The sequence below is a fragment of the Perissodus microlepis genome, chromosome 15, assembly GCF_051167445.1.
Source record: "Perissodus microlepis isolate ML-2025 ecotype Zambia chromosome 15, ASM5116744v1, whole genome shotgun sequence".
Classification (NCBI taxonomy): domain Eukaryota; kingdom Metazoa; phylum Chordata; class Actinopteri; order Cichliformes; family Cichlidae; genus Perissodus; species Perissodus microlepis.
In genome coordinates, this window is record NC_140475.1 from 9,594,970 (window position 1) to 9,613,197 (window position 18,228).

At 40.1% G+C, this 18,228-nt stretch overlaps 1 protein-coding gene across 1 annotated transcript; it reads left to right on the plus strand.

Moving 5' to 3' along the window:
- The first annotated feature begins 10 nt into the window (after positions 1-10).
- LOC146371701 (voltage-gated delayed rectifier potassium channel KCNH5-like) lies at positions 11-17,752 on the plus strand. The gene is made up of 12 exons (XM_084954096.1): positions 11-168; positions 1,538-1,661; positions 1,927-2,033; positions 2,141-2,269; positions 4,257-4,372; positions 4,472-4,864; positions 4,984-5,073; positions 7,088-7,517; positions 11,544-11,743; positions 12,341-12,593; positions 12,796-12,992; positions 15,547-17,752. Exons 1-12 carry the CDS (start codon positions 96-98, stop codon positions 16,615-16,617), a joined length of 3,183 nt encoding a protein of 1,060 aa, XP_084810222.1. The 5' UTR covers positions 11-95; the 3' UTR covers positions 16,618-17,752.
- Positions 17,753-18,228: the final 476 nt, after the last annotated feature.

Sequence of the window (18,228 nt, forward strand, 5' to 3'; positions counted from 1 at the left end):
GGACCAGGCTCCCGCCGGGCAGACAACGGAGAAGGGTCAGTTAGTACCAGCACGACCACCGAGCAGCACCGAGTCTCTGACCTGAAACCTCCATAATGCATGGGGGCAAGAGAGGGTTGGTGGCTCCGCAGAATACTTTCCTGGAGAATATAGTCCGGCGGTCCAGCGGTGAGTTTGACTCTGCAATGGAAACAGAAATAAGTGATGCTTTCGATTTTATTTCTCAGCCAGGGAACCACACAGGACTGGGATGCTGAAGTATACCGACGTGTGTTATTTTTGTGCCATTTGTTGGGAAGCAGAATCAGCAATCGCTGATGTTTTTTTTTCTTTTAAGTAGAATTTTTTTTTTTTTTACCTGAAAGTTGACTGACACATTTCTTCTGATATAGAAAACAAAAAACAGTCACATTATCCGAATTATGTGGATAAATAATGAAAAATCTAAATTATAGTTTGCTCTTATGGTAGGCTTTTTAAATTAGCTCTAGAAAAAAATTAGGAAAACACTAATTATTTGTCTTACTTATCAAGTAAGAGTAAAGATTATTCTTTATGTGATGAGTGCAATTTTACACCACCATATATTATGATTATCACAATATGAGGATTTTAAAGCATTTGTTTGAGGATTTGTGAGGTTGTTCCTTATTTATGCGCATTGTTGCAGAAGCTAAAGTTCATAAACGAATGAAGCTCCAGATATGATGCATCGTGTTTGTTCAGTGGTATTAAGGAGTAAAGTTCTGCTAATGTGAGAACATATAGTCTCATTTTTACAAGAACTGGATTTGCAGCCAATCTTAAAGGTCTTAATGTTCTTTTCAGGGATGTATAATTTGATTTATGGCACTTTATCTCTTAGCTACAAATACCAGAGAGTAGAGCGCAGTTTTGCTGTATACCTTTTTTATGTTCCAGAAAGGAAATGCATGTCAGCAAAACAGCCAGTAACTGTACTACTGGCGTAAATATTTAAAGTACTATGTGCACAGCAGGCAATCAGACATTATTCTCATGAGACCCAGAGGCTTTTCTTACAAACGTAGATGGAGGGGTGCAACATTGATTCAGTGTCTGTAAACTTTACTCTTCACCTCAGTAATGTGGTGGTTATCTGAAATTCAGTATCTATTGTCTGAATGTCTGACCACAAAAGCCCGCAGAATGAACAACATGTACAGTAAGTTCAAGTGTGCAATTTAATTTGGAAGAACTTCAGTCACCCTTTTGTCTGAAGACTGCAGACTGCTCTGAAACTGCAGTAAAGTGGAAGAAGTTTTCAGCTCTTCATCAATATTTGATTCGCATTATGAGTGGAACCTAAACAGCTTTTCTTTTCTCCGTCTCATCTGGTAGCCAAATGTGGATGACTTTTGTATCTTGTTTCCATTATATGCAGTAGTAAATATAAACTTGCATTATGGTGATTTAATAATGTATGGCGATTTGATAAATAATAAAAGGCATATGTTTTATTACATATGTTTTCTTTATTTGTAATTTGGTGTTTAAAATTTCCTGTATTTTGTCTCAGAAACGAGCTTCCTGTTGGCAAATGCACAGGTCCTGGAGTGGCCAGTCGTTTACAGCAATGATGGATTCTGCAAGCTGTCTGGATACCACAGAGCAGAGGTGATGCACAAGAGCAGCACATGCAAGTAAGATGCTCTTCAAGCACCCAGCACCTTTCTTTCTGATGCTTGACTGGAAGCTTTAATCCACAATTTTAGTGTGTTTTTTTTTCTTGTTTTTTTTTAATATATTGAATCTCCACTTTTTATTTATCAAAAGGGGAACTAATCTAAATACCTGGAAGTAGTCAGAAGTATAAAAAAACATATATATAAATCTTATATTATGGAAACTCATAATCTGTTATTCACATTTCATTATGTTTTCTTCCCTCTTTGTCTTATTTTGCAGTTTCATGTATGGTGATCTGACTGATAAAAATACGATAGACAAAATCAAACAAACATTTGACAGCTATGAGTCTAATTTCTATGAGGTGCTGCTGTATACAAAGAATAGTAAGTACTGTACATTTGAATCGCAAGATTTTAACAAAAAACAAAAATCAAATGAATTAAGGAATAAATGTTAAAAAAGTTTTTGTTTTTTTGATTGCTTCCCACAGAAACACCAATATGGCTTTACATGCAGATAGCCCCAATCAGAAATGAAAATGACAAGGTGGTGCTTTTCCTCTGCACCTTCAGAGACATCACCCTGTTCAAACAGCCAATTGACGATGAGTCCACAAGAGGTGAGAGACTTTATGTTACTGTACCAATAATTTCCACCTGATAGTATTCTGTATTTCATTGTATTTCTGGGATTTGAAAAGCTTTGGAGTTATCGCTAAAGGTCCAGCCATTAAAATTAAAGACAAAGGAGTGTTATAGATTTTGATTGCACATGAGTGGCTTTGACTTATAAGACATTAGTTTCCTGGTGTGTAACGTACAACTGTCCAGGTGTTGTGTGTCCGGGTCAGTGAACAGTGGTCTCTGTGAGTCTATGCAGTGCCATATCCCTGGGGATTAATTGTGCCACAGAGACTTTTTGCATACACCAAGCAGAATTAAATGACAGTGAGGGCACAAGGAGAAGGTAGCTGTATGAATAATCCTGTTTCACAGAGGTAAAAAAGGGTGTGGCAGGTTTCTGAAGATTGATTTTATATACTATTATATTATTATTCATATATTAATAGTTAAATATTTTTCAAGTCAGGATTTATGTATATCATGAATCTGCAGTGGTGCAATATGCATGGTGCATTTAAGGAGTGGACCCAAATGCAGTTGCTGGAGACTGACATAATTAACCGTTTATTAGGATTGTTATAAAAAAAAAAAAAAAACTGAATTCAAAGTCCATTAATAAAGTCACCAAAAATCTGAAGAAAGGAGCCAGTAGAAATAATAATTTAAAAAAAAATTAACAGGGAGCATTCAAGGGAGATAACATAGAGACTTAGACAATGACTGAGGGGAAAACAAAGGCAGGACTATTTATACACATCAGGGCAATCAGAGAAAGTGGAAACAAAGGGGTAACAAGGCACAGCCGAATCAATTCAAGACAACAAGACAAGAGGACAAAAGTTAAGCTAGTAACAAGACTTAGGAGACAGATAACTGCCAAACTAAAACAGGAAGTGAGAAGCTATAACTAAACAGGGACACATAGACACAAGAAAGTAGGAGGAACAAATAAAACAAATAGACCATAATATACAGAAACTGTAACAAAGAACTAAAAGACAAAAAATAAGAAACTAAGGAAGTACGTGAAAATTCAAAACATAGAGAGAATGTGAAAAGAGATGGATCATAACAATTGCAAAAATGCAGGAAAAAATGTAAAAAACAAACAAACAAACAAACAAACAAAAACTAATTTTTGTAGTAAGATAATCCCCAACATCTCTGAGACGTAATTGATCAGACATGATGTCACAGCACTGAATGGTGCACTCGGTCAATACCAACATAATGGTGATACTAATCAACAGGTTTGAGAGCCTAAACCTGTTTATTTCCATTCATTGGCTAACAAAACACTGTGGGAAAAATTACAAAAAGAAAATGAGACCGCCCCTCATGCAACTGACTTCAAATATGGCGCCACACTTGTTTGTGTATGTAACAGGATACCTTCAAAGTTTGACTCTTTGTCAAAACAGATGAAAAAGAGACAAGCACATAGAGATTCTTTGATTTAGTCGATGCAAGTACACGGGACTTGTTTTTTATAAATCTTGTAGAAATAATGTCAATTGAAATTGGGATCACTTTTATTTTTCCTTCAGTTTCTGTCACTTGTCTTTTCCTTCTGTGCTTCCTCTGGGAGTGGACCAGGTTTTCTTTTGCTGGGTAAAGTTTCCAAGTGTTGTGAACATTCCTAATTTCATATAGCAGGAAACAAATGCTCTCTCCTCTTCCTGTTTTGGCTGAGCAGTCGTGCTTGTGGCAGGTAGCAGACAGCAGTGCACAGTTAAAGCAAGGCTAGTAGGCAACCAGTCTAAACGCAGATGGTGTTATTATCCAACTGCAAAAATTCAGTTCAAGTCAAAAGACATCTATTGCCCATTTAACAAAGAAAATCAACATCACCTAATACTCCCATAAACTCCAGTAAAATGTAAACATCTTAACATTAAATGCTCTTAAATGTTTCTTAATTCCTAAATAATGCCGGATGCCGTGTTGTTTTCCTGTGCATTCTGTGTTGCTGTCTGTGGATAGGGTGGACAAAGTTTGCCAGGCTCACACGAGCACTGGCCAACAATCGAAACCTGGTGCAGCAGTTAACACCACTCAATAAGTCGGAGGTCAGCCACAAGCCCTCCAGACTGGCTGAGGTGAGCAAGACCCAGAATTTTCTTTCTAGAATCTGTATCTTTTAAATATGGCTTAGAGGTTCTTGTATCATGATGGCAAATGTTTCCTCTCAATGAAAGGCACTCCAGCTGGGATCAGACATTCTCCCTCAGTACAAGCAGGAGGCCCCTAAGACCCCTCCACACATCATCCTCCACTACTGCACTTTCAAGACCACTTGGGACTGGATCATCCTCATCCTCACCTTCTACACTGCCATCATGGTACCCTATAATGTTTCCTTCAGGACCAAGCAGAACAACTTGGCCTGGCTGGTTGTGGACAGTGTTGTCGATGTCATCTTTTTGATTGACATTGTGCTCAACTTCCACACCACCTTTGTGGGTCCAGCTGGAGAGGTGATTTCAGATGCCAAGCTCATAAGAATGAATTACCTAAAGACGTGGTTTGTCATCGACCTGCTGTCCTGCCTGCCCTATGATATCATCAACGCCTTTGAAAACGGTGATGATGTGAGTAAACGTTAATAAAGATCATTCTTTTAATGTGGGATTAATTGCTCAGACAATGGTATGTCTTTCCATGTATACATTAAAACGTTTCTGCTTTACTGTTCTTTTTTTTAATGTAGGATATCCTCACACATGCCTCTCCCACGGGTCATCTTCGTGAGTCACATTTCCACAGAAATAGCACACGGACCGAAGACTCCGTTCTCCCAGTAAGTAAATTTCTGTATTTCTTTAAATGTGCTGTGATAAATATGGTTTGTACCATGCCTCTTGCTCTATGACAGTTTGGATAGGCTCCAGCCCCCCCACCCCGCGACCTTGAATTGGATAAGCGGAAGAAATTGGATGGATGAATGGATGGAAATCAGGTCATATTATCGATCCCTTATGGTAACAAAACCACACTGAATAATCACATTGCAGAGTCTTTGAGCTCGTTGTTTTGAGTTTTTCACCCAGAACATTAGTATTGTCAACAATGATATCTACAAAATTCAGTGTTTACCGTGACCTAACGGCAAGAAGGTCCTGGGTTTGAATCCAGGAGGAGGCTGGGGCTTCCTCCCACTATCCAAAGACATGAATGGGTTAGGTTTATTGATGATTCTAAAATGGTCTTAGGTGTAAAAGCGAGTGACCAACCACACACAACCAGTAAGGGAATACTAATTTTTCCCTTCACCAACAGTGGTTCCCATATGGTTTTTGACCAGTATCTACGCTTGTGTTACTGTGGCCTTCTTCACTTGATTCTACATCATCACCATGACTGTCACATGTTTAAAATCGTGGGCAAGTTAATGTCATGTGGTTATTGGTCACCTGACTGCAAAACCTCCATATGGCCCTTGTTTTTTTTTGTACCTACCCCTTATTATCACATTAAAGTTTTTAAAAAACAAGGTGGAGTCAGCTAAACTGGTAAACTCAAGGCTTCAAAACATCAGTCCACTAACCGGTAGGTGATATCATGATGAGTTCATTCATTCATCTTATATACATGATATTTATTTACATTAGGAGAGAGCCAAAATAAGACTCATTCTAATTTAAATAACTGTATTCAACTGTATGTAAATAATTTATTTTTACAATATCAGTGTTGTAATAATATGTAAAAGCAGCCAAAAAAAATCATGACTCCCGAGAACAAAACCATGCAGTAACATGATTTTTCAATTTTAGCAATGAAAAATATTCACCCTTTAAGGAGATATAGTTGGTTTTTTTTTGCATATGTACAAATGTAACATCTCTTTGTACAACAAAATGTAACAACTCCAGTCGCACTCCGTTCTTTCAACTCAAAAATGTTAAATTTCACTGGCATCCCACAGGGATCTGTCCTGGAGCCTCTTTTATTTATCATCTGTCTACTTCCTCTTGGCCATGTCTTCCATAGATTTAATATCAGTTTCCAATGTTATGCTGATGACATGCAGCTCTGCCTGTGCACCAAATGTCCCATCACTTTTCGTACCACTGCTCTCTGTGTTTGCCTCCAGGAAATCAAATCCTGGTTCTCCTGTAAACTTTATCAAATCGAATAGTGATAAAACCAAGGTTCTCCTCACTGACACCAGTCCACCTTGTGTAAATGTTTCCCTCCCTATTGACGACTCTTCTCAGGTCTTCTCTCTTCCTGCAGAACTGCCTCCATTAGTCACAACATACAGGCCCATCAGCAGCTTCTTTGGCTAATATCATATCATATTGATATCAACATTCTGCTCATCACCTTTGAGACCACAACATCACTCTGCAGTACCACTCTTAACTTCTGCACATCAACACACCCATTCGCACTCTTCTTCCTTCCATCTCACTGTCCCTTCCCCTCAACTGAATACAATGTGAGCTTTCAGATGCTCTGCTCCTAAACTCTGGAGTTCCCTCTCAAAGCGCACCTCTTTACGTTGCCATACTCTCTTGTCTTCCACCATATTGTCTTCCACCAGTCACATGAATCCTCTGTTCTTAATGATTTTACACATTCTAATCTTGTTTTATTGACTTGACAGATATTTTCTTCTCTTAAGGTGAAATCATTTTAATCATGAAAACCAGTGTAAATTTTTAACATAAGATAATAATGCAGCTTTCATCTGATGTACAATGTATTTGCCACTGTGTTAAGCAGTTCCAAAAAGTAGCTTAAATATATCACAAATGTATCTGTTATTCTGGATATCTGGTTCACATTTTCACTTTCTTTCTCTGTAGGGTCTCAGCAGCCTCTTCAGTTCCCTTAAAGTCATCCGCCTGCTCCGTCTGGGCCGCGTAGCTCGAAAACTGGACCACTACCTGGAGTATGGAGCTGCGGTCCTGGTCCTGCTGGTGTGTGTCTTCGGCCTGGTGGCTCACTGGCTTGCCTGCATTTGGTACAGCATTGGTGACCACGAGGTCATTGATGAGACCACCAACACCATTAAGACAGACAGCTGGCTCTACCAGTTGGCACTGAGTATTGGAACTCCTTACCGCTACAACACTAGCGGTAATGGCCGGTGGGAAGGAGGTCCTACCAAAGACACGCTGTACATTTCTTCTCTCTACTTCACCATGACTAGCCTGACCACCATTGGATTTGGTAACATTGCTCCAACAACAGATGGCGAGAAGATTTTCTCCGTGGCTATGATGATGGTGGGCTGTGAGTACCCAGTCACCACACACTGTATTTCCAACATGCATCGCATTTAACAGTTTCTCCAAAGGTTTCACAAAACCTTTGAAAATGGCACAGGAAACATTTAACTAGCAGCCACAATGTGATAGAGTAATACAGCCATATAATGGAACGATCCATGAGTTTTAAACTGTACTTGGAGCTGGGAAAGGATGTTTTAACCATATTCAGTAGCATCATTTGTGGGTGAAGTTTACCAGAACAACAGCTCTGTAACAACAAAAACAGCCCTGTCTCCCCATCACTCCATCACTCCACACTAAACAAAGCATACATACTTTGATGTCATTCGTGCATTCATCCATTCATAATATGCTAGTTGAACCTTGCAGGAGATGAAACAGTCTGGTTACACTTACTTGCACGCTAGTCAAGATAACGTGCTCTCCACAGTCCTGCTGGCTATTTACCAGCTGCCAGTAAAGCAACATATGGTGCGTATGTTCTAAAACATGAGGAGGATCTGTGCAGGATATTAAGTCCCAGCACGCTGTGATCAATACATGGCTGCTTTTACCCATAGTTAACATAGTGTATGGCATTACTGATGTATTTAGAGATGACTTTGCTTAGACACTAATATATTTATGTAACCACTATTGAAAAATTTCATGGCAGAGTTGACTTTGCTGTCTCTTTTTACATTTTCAACAAAGTGAAAGTGAAACATTGCAAATCAGTTGAATTTCTAGTTTTCACAAAATATTTTTGAACCATTTACCTTTATTTATTGCAACTTCCTCCTAACCTTTTAATGTGCATATCCTCAGTGGACACTATTAAGGAATACTTTGCTAGGACTGAGCTGGGCCCCTGTTTTCCTTCAGAACTGCTTTAATTTTTCAAGGAATAGATTCAACAAAGCGCTGGAAACATTCCTCTGAGATTTTGGTCCATACTGACGTGATAGCATCACACAGTTGCTGCAGATTTGACACCTGAACATCCCATTACACCATATAACAAAGTGTGCCCTGAAAATTTTCATTTTCACCCAGAGAACTGTCGCTCATTGGATTTCTTCTCTTTTTCAGACCATTCTCTGTAAACTCTAGAGATGTTTGAACGAGAAAATCCCACTATATCAGCAGTTTCTGGAAAACTCAGACCAGCTCGTCTGGCACCAATAACCACACCACATTCACTTAAATCGCCTCTCTTCCCCATCATGATGCTCAGTTTGAACTTCAGCACATCAAATTGACCATGACTACATGCCTAAATGCACTGAGCTGGTGTCATGTGATTGGCTGGTGTGTGTATTAGCGTCACAGAAACATCAACTAGACATCCATTTAAAACATTAAAAAACATTTTCAGTAGAAAATCTCTTCCTAAAGGTCTGGAAGCATGCTCTAAATCAGGGATGTAAATAGGTTGTCTATCTGTACCTGCCACCCTAACTGACCAAACTGACAGTTACTTATTATTTAAAATCACATTTCGATAATGACAGAATTCAATATTCAGAAAGTGAAGGAAGTATTTATTCCTTATAGAGCTAAATGATCCACAGACAACATTTTCCTCTTTTCATTCTGGTCATGGTTTCACGTTTAGCTGCAGCCTCGGTGCTTGAACCACTCTGAGTTTCGGCTTTGTCAATAATCAAAAGTGACATGTTCAGCGCCCATCACAGCCTGCTCTGTGAATGTCTGTCTGAGGGCAGGTCGTCACATCAGAAAAGTATTGCATGTTAATTCAGTCAGTCATTTTTTCAATGCAGGGAATAAATATCATTGCATTCTTCTGTATTTCTCATGGTCAGTAGAAACTTCATGAAGAAAGTCAAAGTTAAAGACTTCATTTATTCCTGAATTACCTTTAAAATTTTCAGCAAATACAGATATTTTTTTTCTTTACATTCCCTGTGTTGCGTGACTTTCAGTATTTAATGGGACACGACTGTCAAATTGATGAGGATGAAGCTTATAGAGAGTCTTGTGTAACATGAACTTAGAAATGATGCATTATGTTATATAAGTCTACGTATAAGTCACGCCATATTCCTTAGCTAACTTCAAAACTATCTAGAACTTAGTACTGTAACTACATTAGTGGCTATATAAGTTATATCTTTGGTGTCTTAGTAATCTTTTGTGGTTCCAATTCACCAAAATAGAAAGGCCTATTTTTACTCCAGCCTGTTTGCTGCTTTCATCACACACTGCAGACAGAGTAATAGCTTCACCTTTGATCTCAGTGCCTCTACAGTACCTTGGTCATCACGCACCTTTGTGCACTAACCTTTGGCCCATCCCTCTGAAACAGCATGTATAGTGATGCAATAAAACCAGTGAGAACACAGAAAGTGACAGCCACGCTTCAAGCTTCATACAGTCGAAAGTAAACACCCATTATTCTGATGGCGCCTGGATCACGAGGATCATTCAGTCACACTGCAGTGTCGGCTTCAATTATGGGGCATAAATCTCCTGCTATAGATACGGTAATTATTTGAGTGGAGAAGGAATCGAAGAGAGGGCCAGTTTGCCTGCAGGCTCGGGTGTAGTAAGTGGACAATGAGCCATCACGTTAGATATGTATCCTAACCTCTGTGATCCTGCTGTGGTGACCGGAGATGAAGCTTTCCCGTTGAGTGGATAAAACCTCACAGTAAGAGATGCTGAGTGACTCTTTGAGGTCACTGCAGCACGGCACTCCTACCCAGGAACTGTGGATTAGAAATGATATCATAAAGAGTTAGCCCATCCCTCGTTGTGTATATCAGGCTATGCATGCATGTATTTAAGAAAACTGCACTGTCAGCAGTGCTGTTTTGTGTACATTTACTTTTCAGTAAATTACAAAACAAAACAAACAAAATTATTAAAACCAAATAAATAAAATTCACTAAAGAGTTTATCCAAAATGTAAAATACACACAGTACTATATTATTGTAGAACCAAGATATAATGATTATATGCTCGTAGTGCTTATACAGCATTATGTCAGATGGACATCCACACTGTTTTTAAGGTTTTCGTTTTTCTATCACTGTAAAATCTTTGAAATCTTAAAATTACTTTCATTTGTGCACCAGCGATTATGTAATTACAGCATCATTGATCAAGTGTTAGTCATGTATAAATCAGGGGATTGTAATAAAGAGTGGGAAGCAAAGGTTTGAGCAATCATAATCAAATGGTATAATTTGGTGATTATCAAAAGAAAAAAGAAGAGTCTTTAATGGTGCTGTACTCTTACTCCAACCTTCATACGACTGCAGATGAGCGCTAACAAGATTTCCCTCAGAGTGGCCTGGAGGAGCAACTGTTCTGCATGAACAGGGTCTACAGGTTAACTCCTCATCAGGTGGAAAAATTACCTTTGACCTTATGACAAGTCACAAAAGTCCCTGAAGGTCTAGAAAGGCAAGTAGATGAGCTGGTTTGTCCCTAGAATGTCATTTGGAGGGAAAAAGTCTTCATGTGGTTGTGTGGAAGCCGGTAGCGTGGAAAACACTTAAAGGACAGTTAAATATCAGCATGCTCCGGTTTTTTCCCGTCATAAACTAGTAACCTCTCCAAGGTATACCTGAAATTTTGCTCTATAACAGCTGGGACACTAACCCTCAATTGGACAAGTGGAAAAAATTAAGGGAATAAAGTTTTGGATTAGATCTCAATTAATTATTTAATCTTTAATCCAAATATAATTTTTTTTCGTGTTAAATACTCCATTAATCACACATATATTCCACTGAAACGTTTTGTCATAGGCAGTTTCCTCAACAATATTTAACTCTAAATTTGAGGTATGAAAGTTGGATACTGTGATCCCATAAATATGATTATTTGTTATCTAAAAGCATTTATCTCTTGCAGGAGAGATTATTTCTATATCTCGGCTAGCTTGAGAATGACTTGTCCCCCCAGATGAGCTGGAAGAGATGGTCATGTCTCGGATAAGCAGAAGAAGACGGATGAATGAAAACGTTAGATTCGAATAAATAAGATGAACTATTGCTCTTCCGTCTTTTCTTTTAGCGCTGCTATATGCCACAATCTTTGGAAACGTCACCACCATCTTCCAGCAGATGTACACCAACACAAATCGCTACCACGAGATGCTCAACAATGTGCGTGACTTCCTTAAGCTTTACCAGGTTCCCAAAGGTCTGAGCGAGAGGGTCATGGACTTCATCGTCTCCACCTGGGCCATGTCGAAGGGCATTGACACAGACAAGGTACAAATCTGTGCAAAAGTTTCAGGGGGTGCTTTCAAAAACTGATGTGCCATTACTTGTCAGATACATACCAATGCAGTTTGCAAGGGTACTTGTTGGAGATCTTAGGATAGTCCCATGAAGTTAGGCTCCTGAGCTATTTCTGTTTGTCCCTTTAATGCCAGACTGACACTACAATGTGGAGATCTCAGCTCTGTGAAGCCCTAATCATCTGCTGGGGGGGGGGGGGGGGGGGGGGGGGGGATTTATCTTTTGGATTTCACGTTTTCATTTATTGGCTTTCCCAACAACCTAATTAAAGTTTATGCCCTTGGTTAAATCTTGCCTGCCTCCCATATCTGCATTTTAGGTCCTGAACTTCTACAGTCCATACAGTCAGTAACAACATTACCATTGTTTTTCTCATGAAGTAAATTAGATCACATGGTCCAACATCTGGGGTTTAAAGATTATTTAAAGAAGCAGCTTTCATGTCTCTGCAGTTCTATTTTTAAAACGTTTAGTAATACATCTGCTAAATGAGCAGCGGAAATGTGCTACATATTTAATGTCCTCCAGTGATGATGCATTAAGTGTTTGCTGCACCATCTCTTTCAGGTTCTCTCCATCTGTCCTAAAGACATGCGTGCAGACATCTGCGTCCACCTCAACAGACAGGTTTTCAATGACCATCCAGCTTTTCGTCTGGCAAGTGACGGCTGTTTGCGCTCTCTCGCCGTGGAGTTTCAGACTACACACTGCGCACCTGGAGACCTCATCTTCCACATCGGGGAGAGCGTTGATACGCTCTGTTTTGTAGTCTCGGGTTCACTCGAAGTCATCCAAGATGACGAGGTCATCGCAATACTAGGTAATCCAGGGCAATATTGTGAAATAGACCAAGCCAAGTTTTACCTGCTGCTCTCAGTTGAAGTTAGAGCAAAGTTTGTTTCAGTGCAGAGTTTTCTGAAGTCCTTTTTATGCTATACAACCTATATGTGTTCGACTTTATCCCATTTTATTTATATTTATCTGAGCCAACAGATGTTTATGTGATATCTGGCCCTGTTCAGGTAAAGGTGACGTGTTTGGAGATGCATTCTGGAAAGAGACCACGCTGGCTCGAGCCTGTGCGAATGTGCGCGCTCTGACGTACTGCGATCTGCACGTCATCCGGAGAGAGGCTCTGATGCGGGTGCTGGAGTTTTACACCGCGTTCGCCAACTCTTTCTCCCGCAACCTCATCCTCACCTGTAATTTGCGAAAACGGGTAAAACTTTCACTGTCCTGTCTTTTAGTAAAGGGTGTTAGTGTCATCTTAAAGCAAGGGATTACTGATTGCATTTTGCAACAAATGCAATACAACCAAACCTGCTTCTTTACAACATAAACTCTCCATCTACAAACTCCTACATAATCAAGAGCTGAGCAACCAAACCCAGTACACAGGAACATCTATAACCATAACTTTTCACCAACTGACAGTATGAATAAAAAACACTTTTTCTTATTTTGTTTGTATTGCAAAGCATTTTGCAACGTCTTGCCGTGCATATGCTAAACACACATATCTATATGTGTATCTAGGACTTAAATGATCATTAAATTTAAAATAAAAGGAGAAATAGAGAAAGAAAAGGTGTTTGTGCCAGCAGTAAATCATAGACAAAAATTAGAATCAAATCCCTTCTTTGCAGATGAGACTTCATTCATACAACATGTGCTGTGGCCTTGAGCTAGGCAGCATGGAATACCTGAGTGCAGAGTTGTATACAGTTTTCCATAAAGTGTGTAATGGTAAATGGATTGTATATATATACATAGCACATTGTCTTTGTATCGACCGCTCAGAAAGCCTTTTTATCAAATTACAAACTGAGAGTGAACAGCTCAAATGTGAAGAGGATAAATGTAAATAAATCAGCACATGCACACTGTCTCCATCCAGATTTCCCCAATCTGTGAAAAGGACAGTGACAAAAAATTAGTTCAAAGCCGAACAATTAGCTGGTCCAAATTAAGGCTCTAATATTTCATAAAGGTTCTCCTGGCTACACATATTGATCCCACTACAGCACGGAGATGCTTTGCTTTCCAGCCACAAGAGTAGGTTTCTTATACATTCTGCTGTAATACTATCTTTTAAGTTCTTAATGGATGTTCATATCGCGTCAAGTCATCCCAGGGCACGTAGTCTGTTGTGTTCTTTGTTCAGGACTGAGATGTATGAAATACTTTTGAGGATGTAGGTTTAAAAAAGTTGTTCTCAAACAAAAAACAAAAACATTTGAAGGAATTAAACAGACTCATAACAGCTCAAACTCTGGCTGTAACAAAGCAGACCGGCCTTTTAAGAATGTTTGAGCAATTGTTGGAAGTGCTGTGTAGTAAATATTAATTGGCACAGTTTCGTGGCAGGTATTTGGACTTTGCAAAAGTCTCAAGCCCTCTTCATTTCTTTATGTTTTGTTAGGAAAATGGGAAATAGGTGCAGTGGTTTATTGAAACCTGTGCAAACATACATGGACAGTATACAGTATATGAGGCAAAAACAGAGTGTGTACAATTCCTAATGAGCTTTAAAAACAGTATTTGGTATGACCACCTTTATTCTTCAACACGGCCTCTCTCACACAAGCTTTCTTGTTATTTCTTAAGTAGTCTTCAGTCTCCAGGCTTCTTGAAGGAAATTCAAAGCTCTTCTTTGGATTTTGGTTGCCTTTTGTTCAGTTTTCTGTTAAAATGATCCCACACTGCTTAAATAATGTTGAAGGGCCTCTGGGGAGGCCAATCCATGCTGATAGTGTTTGATGGTGTGTTTTGTCTATCCAGGTATGTTTTTACTGCATTGGCAGTGTGTTTGGGACCATTGCCACTGACTTTCAGCACAGTCCTTGTGTAATTTGGCATACCTCAGCCTCAGTTTTGCTTCCTTGAGAATGGCTCCTTGACAAACACACTTCCACTGAGGCCATTTCTGAGGAGGCTTCAGTCAACATTGAAGGGCCAGATGCATCTTTCAGGTCCTGTGTCAGGTCTTAACATGAATGATTCATAGGACATGTTGAAGTGGCTTAACATCCTGTGTACAAGTACTGGACTGAAAATGAGTAAACAAGCAGCCAAGCCTGGAGAGACACTGCTCAAGACCACTTGAAATAAGCAGTGACTTAAGACTTCTTTGCATGTTTAATAACATAACAGGTCCTAGACATTTTGTAGATTTCTTATGGGCAGCCGAGCCCATTAGTAGCTGTCTTCTACATTGGTTTTCTAATCTATCTATTTCTAATCATCTAAACTAGTCAGTTTCAGATTAATCCAAAAATGATATTAAAGAAGTTGATGCTAACTATTACACTATTAATATATCAGTTGAAATAACTGAGTGGGAGCTTTGTACACAGTGGGCTTTAACCTGGGATTCATGGGGGTAAGTGTTTCACAGATTAACTTCTCAGGTACACCAGCACTGAAAGTTTCTACCAGAGTGGTATCGGAAGGTAGTGAGACGCTTGGAGTTTATTGATATTTCTTTTCTTTGTCTTCAGAAGGAATTCAGGAAAGACTCAGAGCCTAAATTGTCCTCCATTATTGACTTGTTGCTCCATTAACGGTTTCCCTTGTGCATTGCTGCTTTCAGCTCATAAATATTTCAGCATTCAAAACAGCTGCAGGCAGCTGCCCTTGCTTTGAAGCTGCATTATACGGACATTGTACAACTTGCTTTGTCCAGGTCGAGCACTAGAGCATGCACACTGTAAGTTACAATTTACAGTGTGTCCTGTATCAGTGTCCTCATGCACGCACTCTCCCTCTTGCAGGTCATCTTCAGGAAGATTGCCGATGTGAAGAGGGAGCAGGCGCATCAGAGTGACGTGACTCTGTCGATTCCCGAAGACCACCCGGTTCGCAAGCTGTTCCAGAAGTTCAGACAGCACAGAGACGCTCAAACAGGAGAGTCCAACACTTACTTAGATCACAACTGCGTGCAGGTGGAGATGCAGCAGCACCCCCAGCACCACACTGACTCAAACTCTTACACTCAGCCCAGTCACTCAGCATCTCCTCAGCAGCGGCAGGAGAACACCTCAGCAGGAGGGGGGAACAGTTGCAACATGCATGAAAAGTCAGAGCAAAGGCGCACAATGGAGGCGGTGGGGTCTGCATCAAAGCCTTGTCCAGAGAGCCGGTTTGGCCAGAGCAGTGGTGCAGGTGGAGAGGGTAACGCAGGGAGCGGCAGAGGTGTGAGAGGCTGGGCAAAGTTTAGAAACGCCACATCTGCTGAGCCAGCGCGTCCTCCTGTCGAGCAGGAGAAGCAGACTCAGAAAGCAGACGAGTGGCCGAAAGGATCGCAGTCCTCAGAAGAGATCGCAGCCCCCAAAACGAACCACGAATCAGGGGGAGGCGGAGAGAGGGGAAGCACAGAGGGCAGCAACAGCGCAGCTGAGGAAACAAGCGCCCTGCACAAAACCGACTCCTGCGACAGTGGTATCACAAAGAGCGATCCACGCATCGACCGAGCAGGAGATTCAAGAAGCTCCTTCGAGCGAAGCCCGATGGAAAGGAGCCCCATGGAGAGAAATCCATTCGAGCACAGCCTCGGGGTTTACGCCGAGGTCTCCCTCAGACACTCATTCGTGCAGCCGCTGTCTGAACAAGCGCTGCTTCAAGCCACGCTCCACGCGGCCAAGCTGGAGCTGAAAGCAGACATTCAGATACTGAGCGGGAGACTGTCGCTGCTCGAGGCTCAGGTGAGCGAGATCCTCAGGCTGCTGTCGGTAAAAAGACTCTCACTGCCACCAGCGTCCTCTCCAAAAGCAAGACGGAAAAGTCAAGACTCGGTCACCGCCTCCAGGCCGGCTTCACCCAAAACAGACGACGAGGATCTTTAAATTTTCTCACTTAATAAAAAAATAAAGGATTAGATAAGCATCGTGCATGTCCTGCTGGACTACAAGTTTTAATACTTGATTGCATGCAGAAATGTTACCTTAGCACCACAAGAATCCAGGGATTTATCTTATACTGTAGCTTTTAACTTATGAGACACTTGTGTGTGAGAGGAAGCAGGGACAAGTAATTAACAACAAGCACAAAAAGGAAATGATGCTTGATGAGGTGCTTGGCAAAACATGCAAGTTTGATGACAATAAGATGGAGTAGTTCTTTACGTTTCTGGAAGTCAGTTTACAGTTTTGAGGGGTTTTTTTTGTTTGTTTTCTTGGTAGAAAACCTTGAAGTTCACATTTCTATTTTGTGGACAAGCTGAAGCTCAGTGAGCATTTCAACATGCACAGTGTATTATAAATACACAGCTTTATCTTATTTAGGAGGGAAATCCAGAGTTTTTGTTGCTCATCCTCAGTGGAGCGACTACCTTCCGAGTTAATTATCAGGTAATTAAATGTGCCTTACAATAGCAAAGCCTCACTGCGAGCTGTTTTGATGAAATCTAATGTTATATATACATATAAATCTATATGCATTGTCTTATTTAAAAACTCATTTCCTGTGCATGTAAAAATAAAGGACAGCAATGCAATAATGCCACTTTTACATTTTTGTTAAAGGTTTCTTTTCCTTCAGGATGCGAACATGTCACCAGGTTTTTGCAGCAGACTCATTGTGCATTTTTCTTCACGTAGCTTTGCATCTTGCTCAGGTATCTTTGTTCTCAGACTGAATTTGAACGATTTCTATTTATTAGCCATTTTGTAAGATAAATGGTACTGCATATCCTGTTTTAATCATTTAAATGATGGTTCACGATGCATATCTAAAGGGAAGGTGCACTAAACTCAGTTTGTTCATATTTTTTGGTGGTTTATGAAACCACTGGGGAAATGCTGTGTGAACTGTAAGGGTCCAAGCATGTGACTGTTAAGTATGTCTGTTCTATGTTACGTTCAGAGACGACCTTGCATGCATCCGAGGGAGCCTGTCAACTGTGAAATGAGTAATGAAAAGTAATGCCTGCTTACCATCTGTTGTTTAGTTTCTTCTCTTATGTAACACAAAAGTCTGCCTTTAAACTGGAAAGTGCAACACGCAAGTGGGTTTCATGTCACAATGTTTTGTTTAATCCAGGTGAGTCACAGGAGGATACCGATTACAGTGGATTTACACTTGACTTTCTTTAAATATGATTTTTATTTAGCAGTTGACAAACAAAGCAACACTTTTGCACTGACTTCTGAATCATCTTTAAACATCAGTGCTAATAAGGAGGGAAATAGTGGATGGATGGATGGATGGATGGATAGAACACAAATACTTAATTGTAGGTCCCCACATGGAGATAACAAGTCAAGGAGACACAAATTATGCTGTAAGTACTTTTAAGTACTGCGTAATTTCTTGATAATTTGGCATAAAAACAAACAGTATTTCTTACATTATAAGAACACTGGACTTTTCAAGGTGCAGGTCATGCTGTGGATTGACATAAACTTGCCTAACTTCCAGCTATTTTAGAGGAAAGGAGATGCTCTTATCCTACCTAC

Bases quoted from the DNA above. Each gene is read 5' to 3' on its own strand.
- LOC146371701 (XM_084954096.1), top strand. From the start codon at position 96: ATGCATGGGGGCAAGAGAGGGTTGGTGGCTCCGCAGAATACTTTCCTG. The intron at 2,034-2,140 runs GTAAGTACTGTA...TGCTTCCCACAG, and splicing joins GCTGCTGTATACAAAGAATA to AAACACCAATATGGCTTTAC. The intron at 7,518-11,543 runs GTGAGTACCCAG...CTTTTCTTTTAG, and splicing joins GGCTATGATGATGGTGGGCT to CGCTGCTATATGCCACAATC.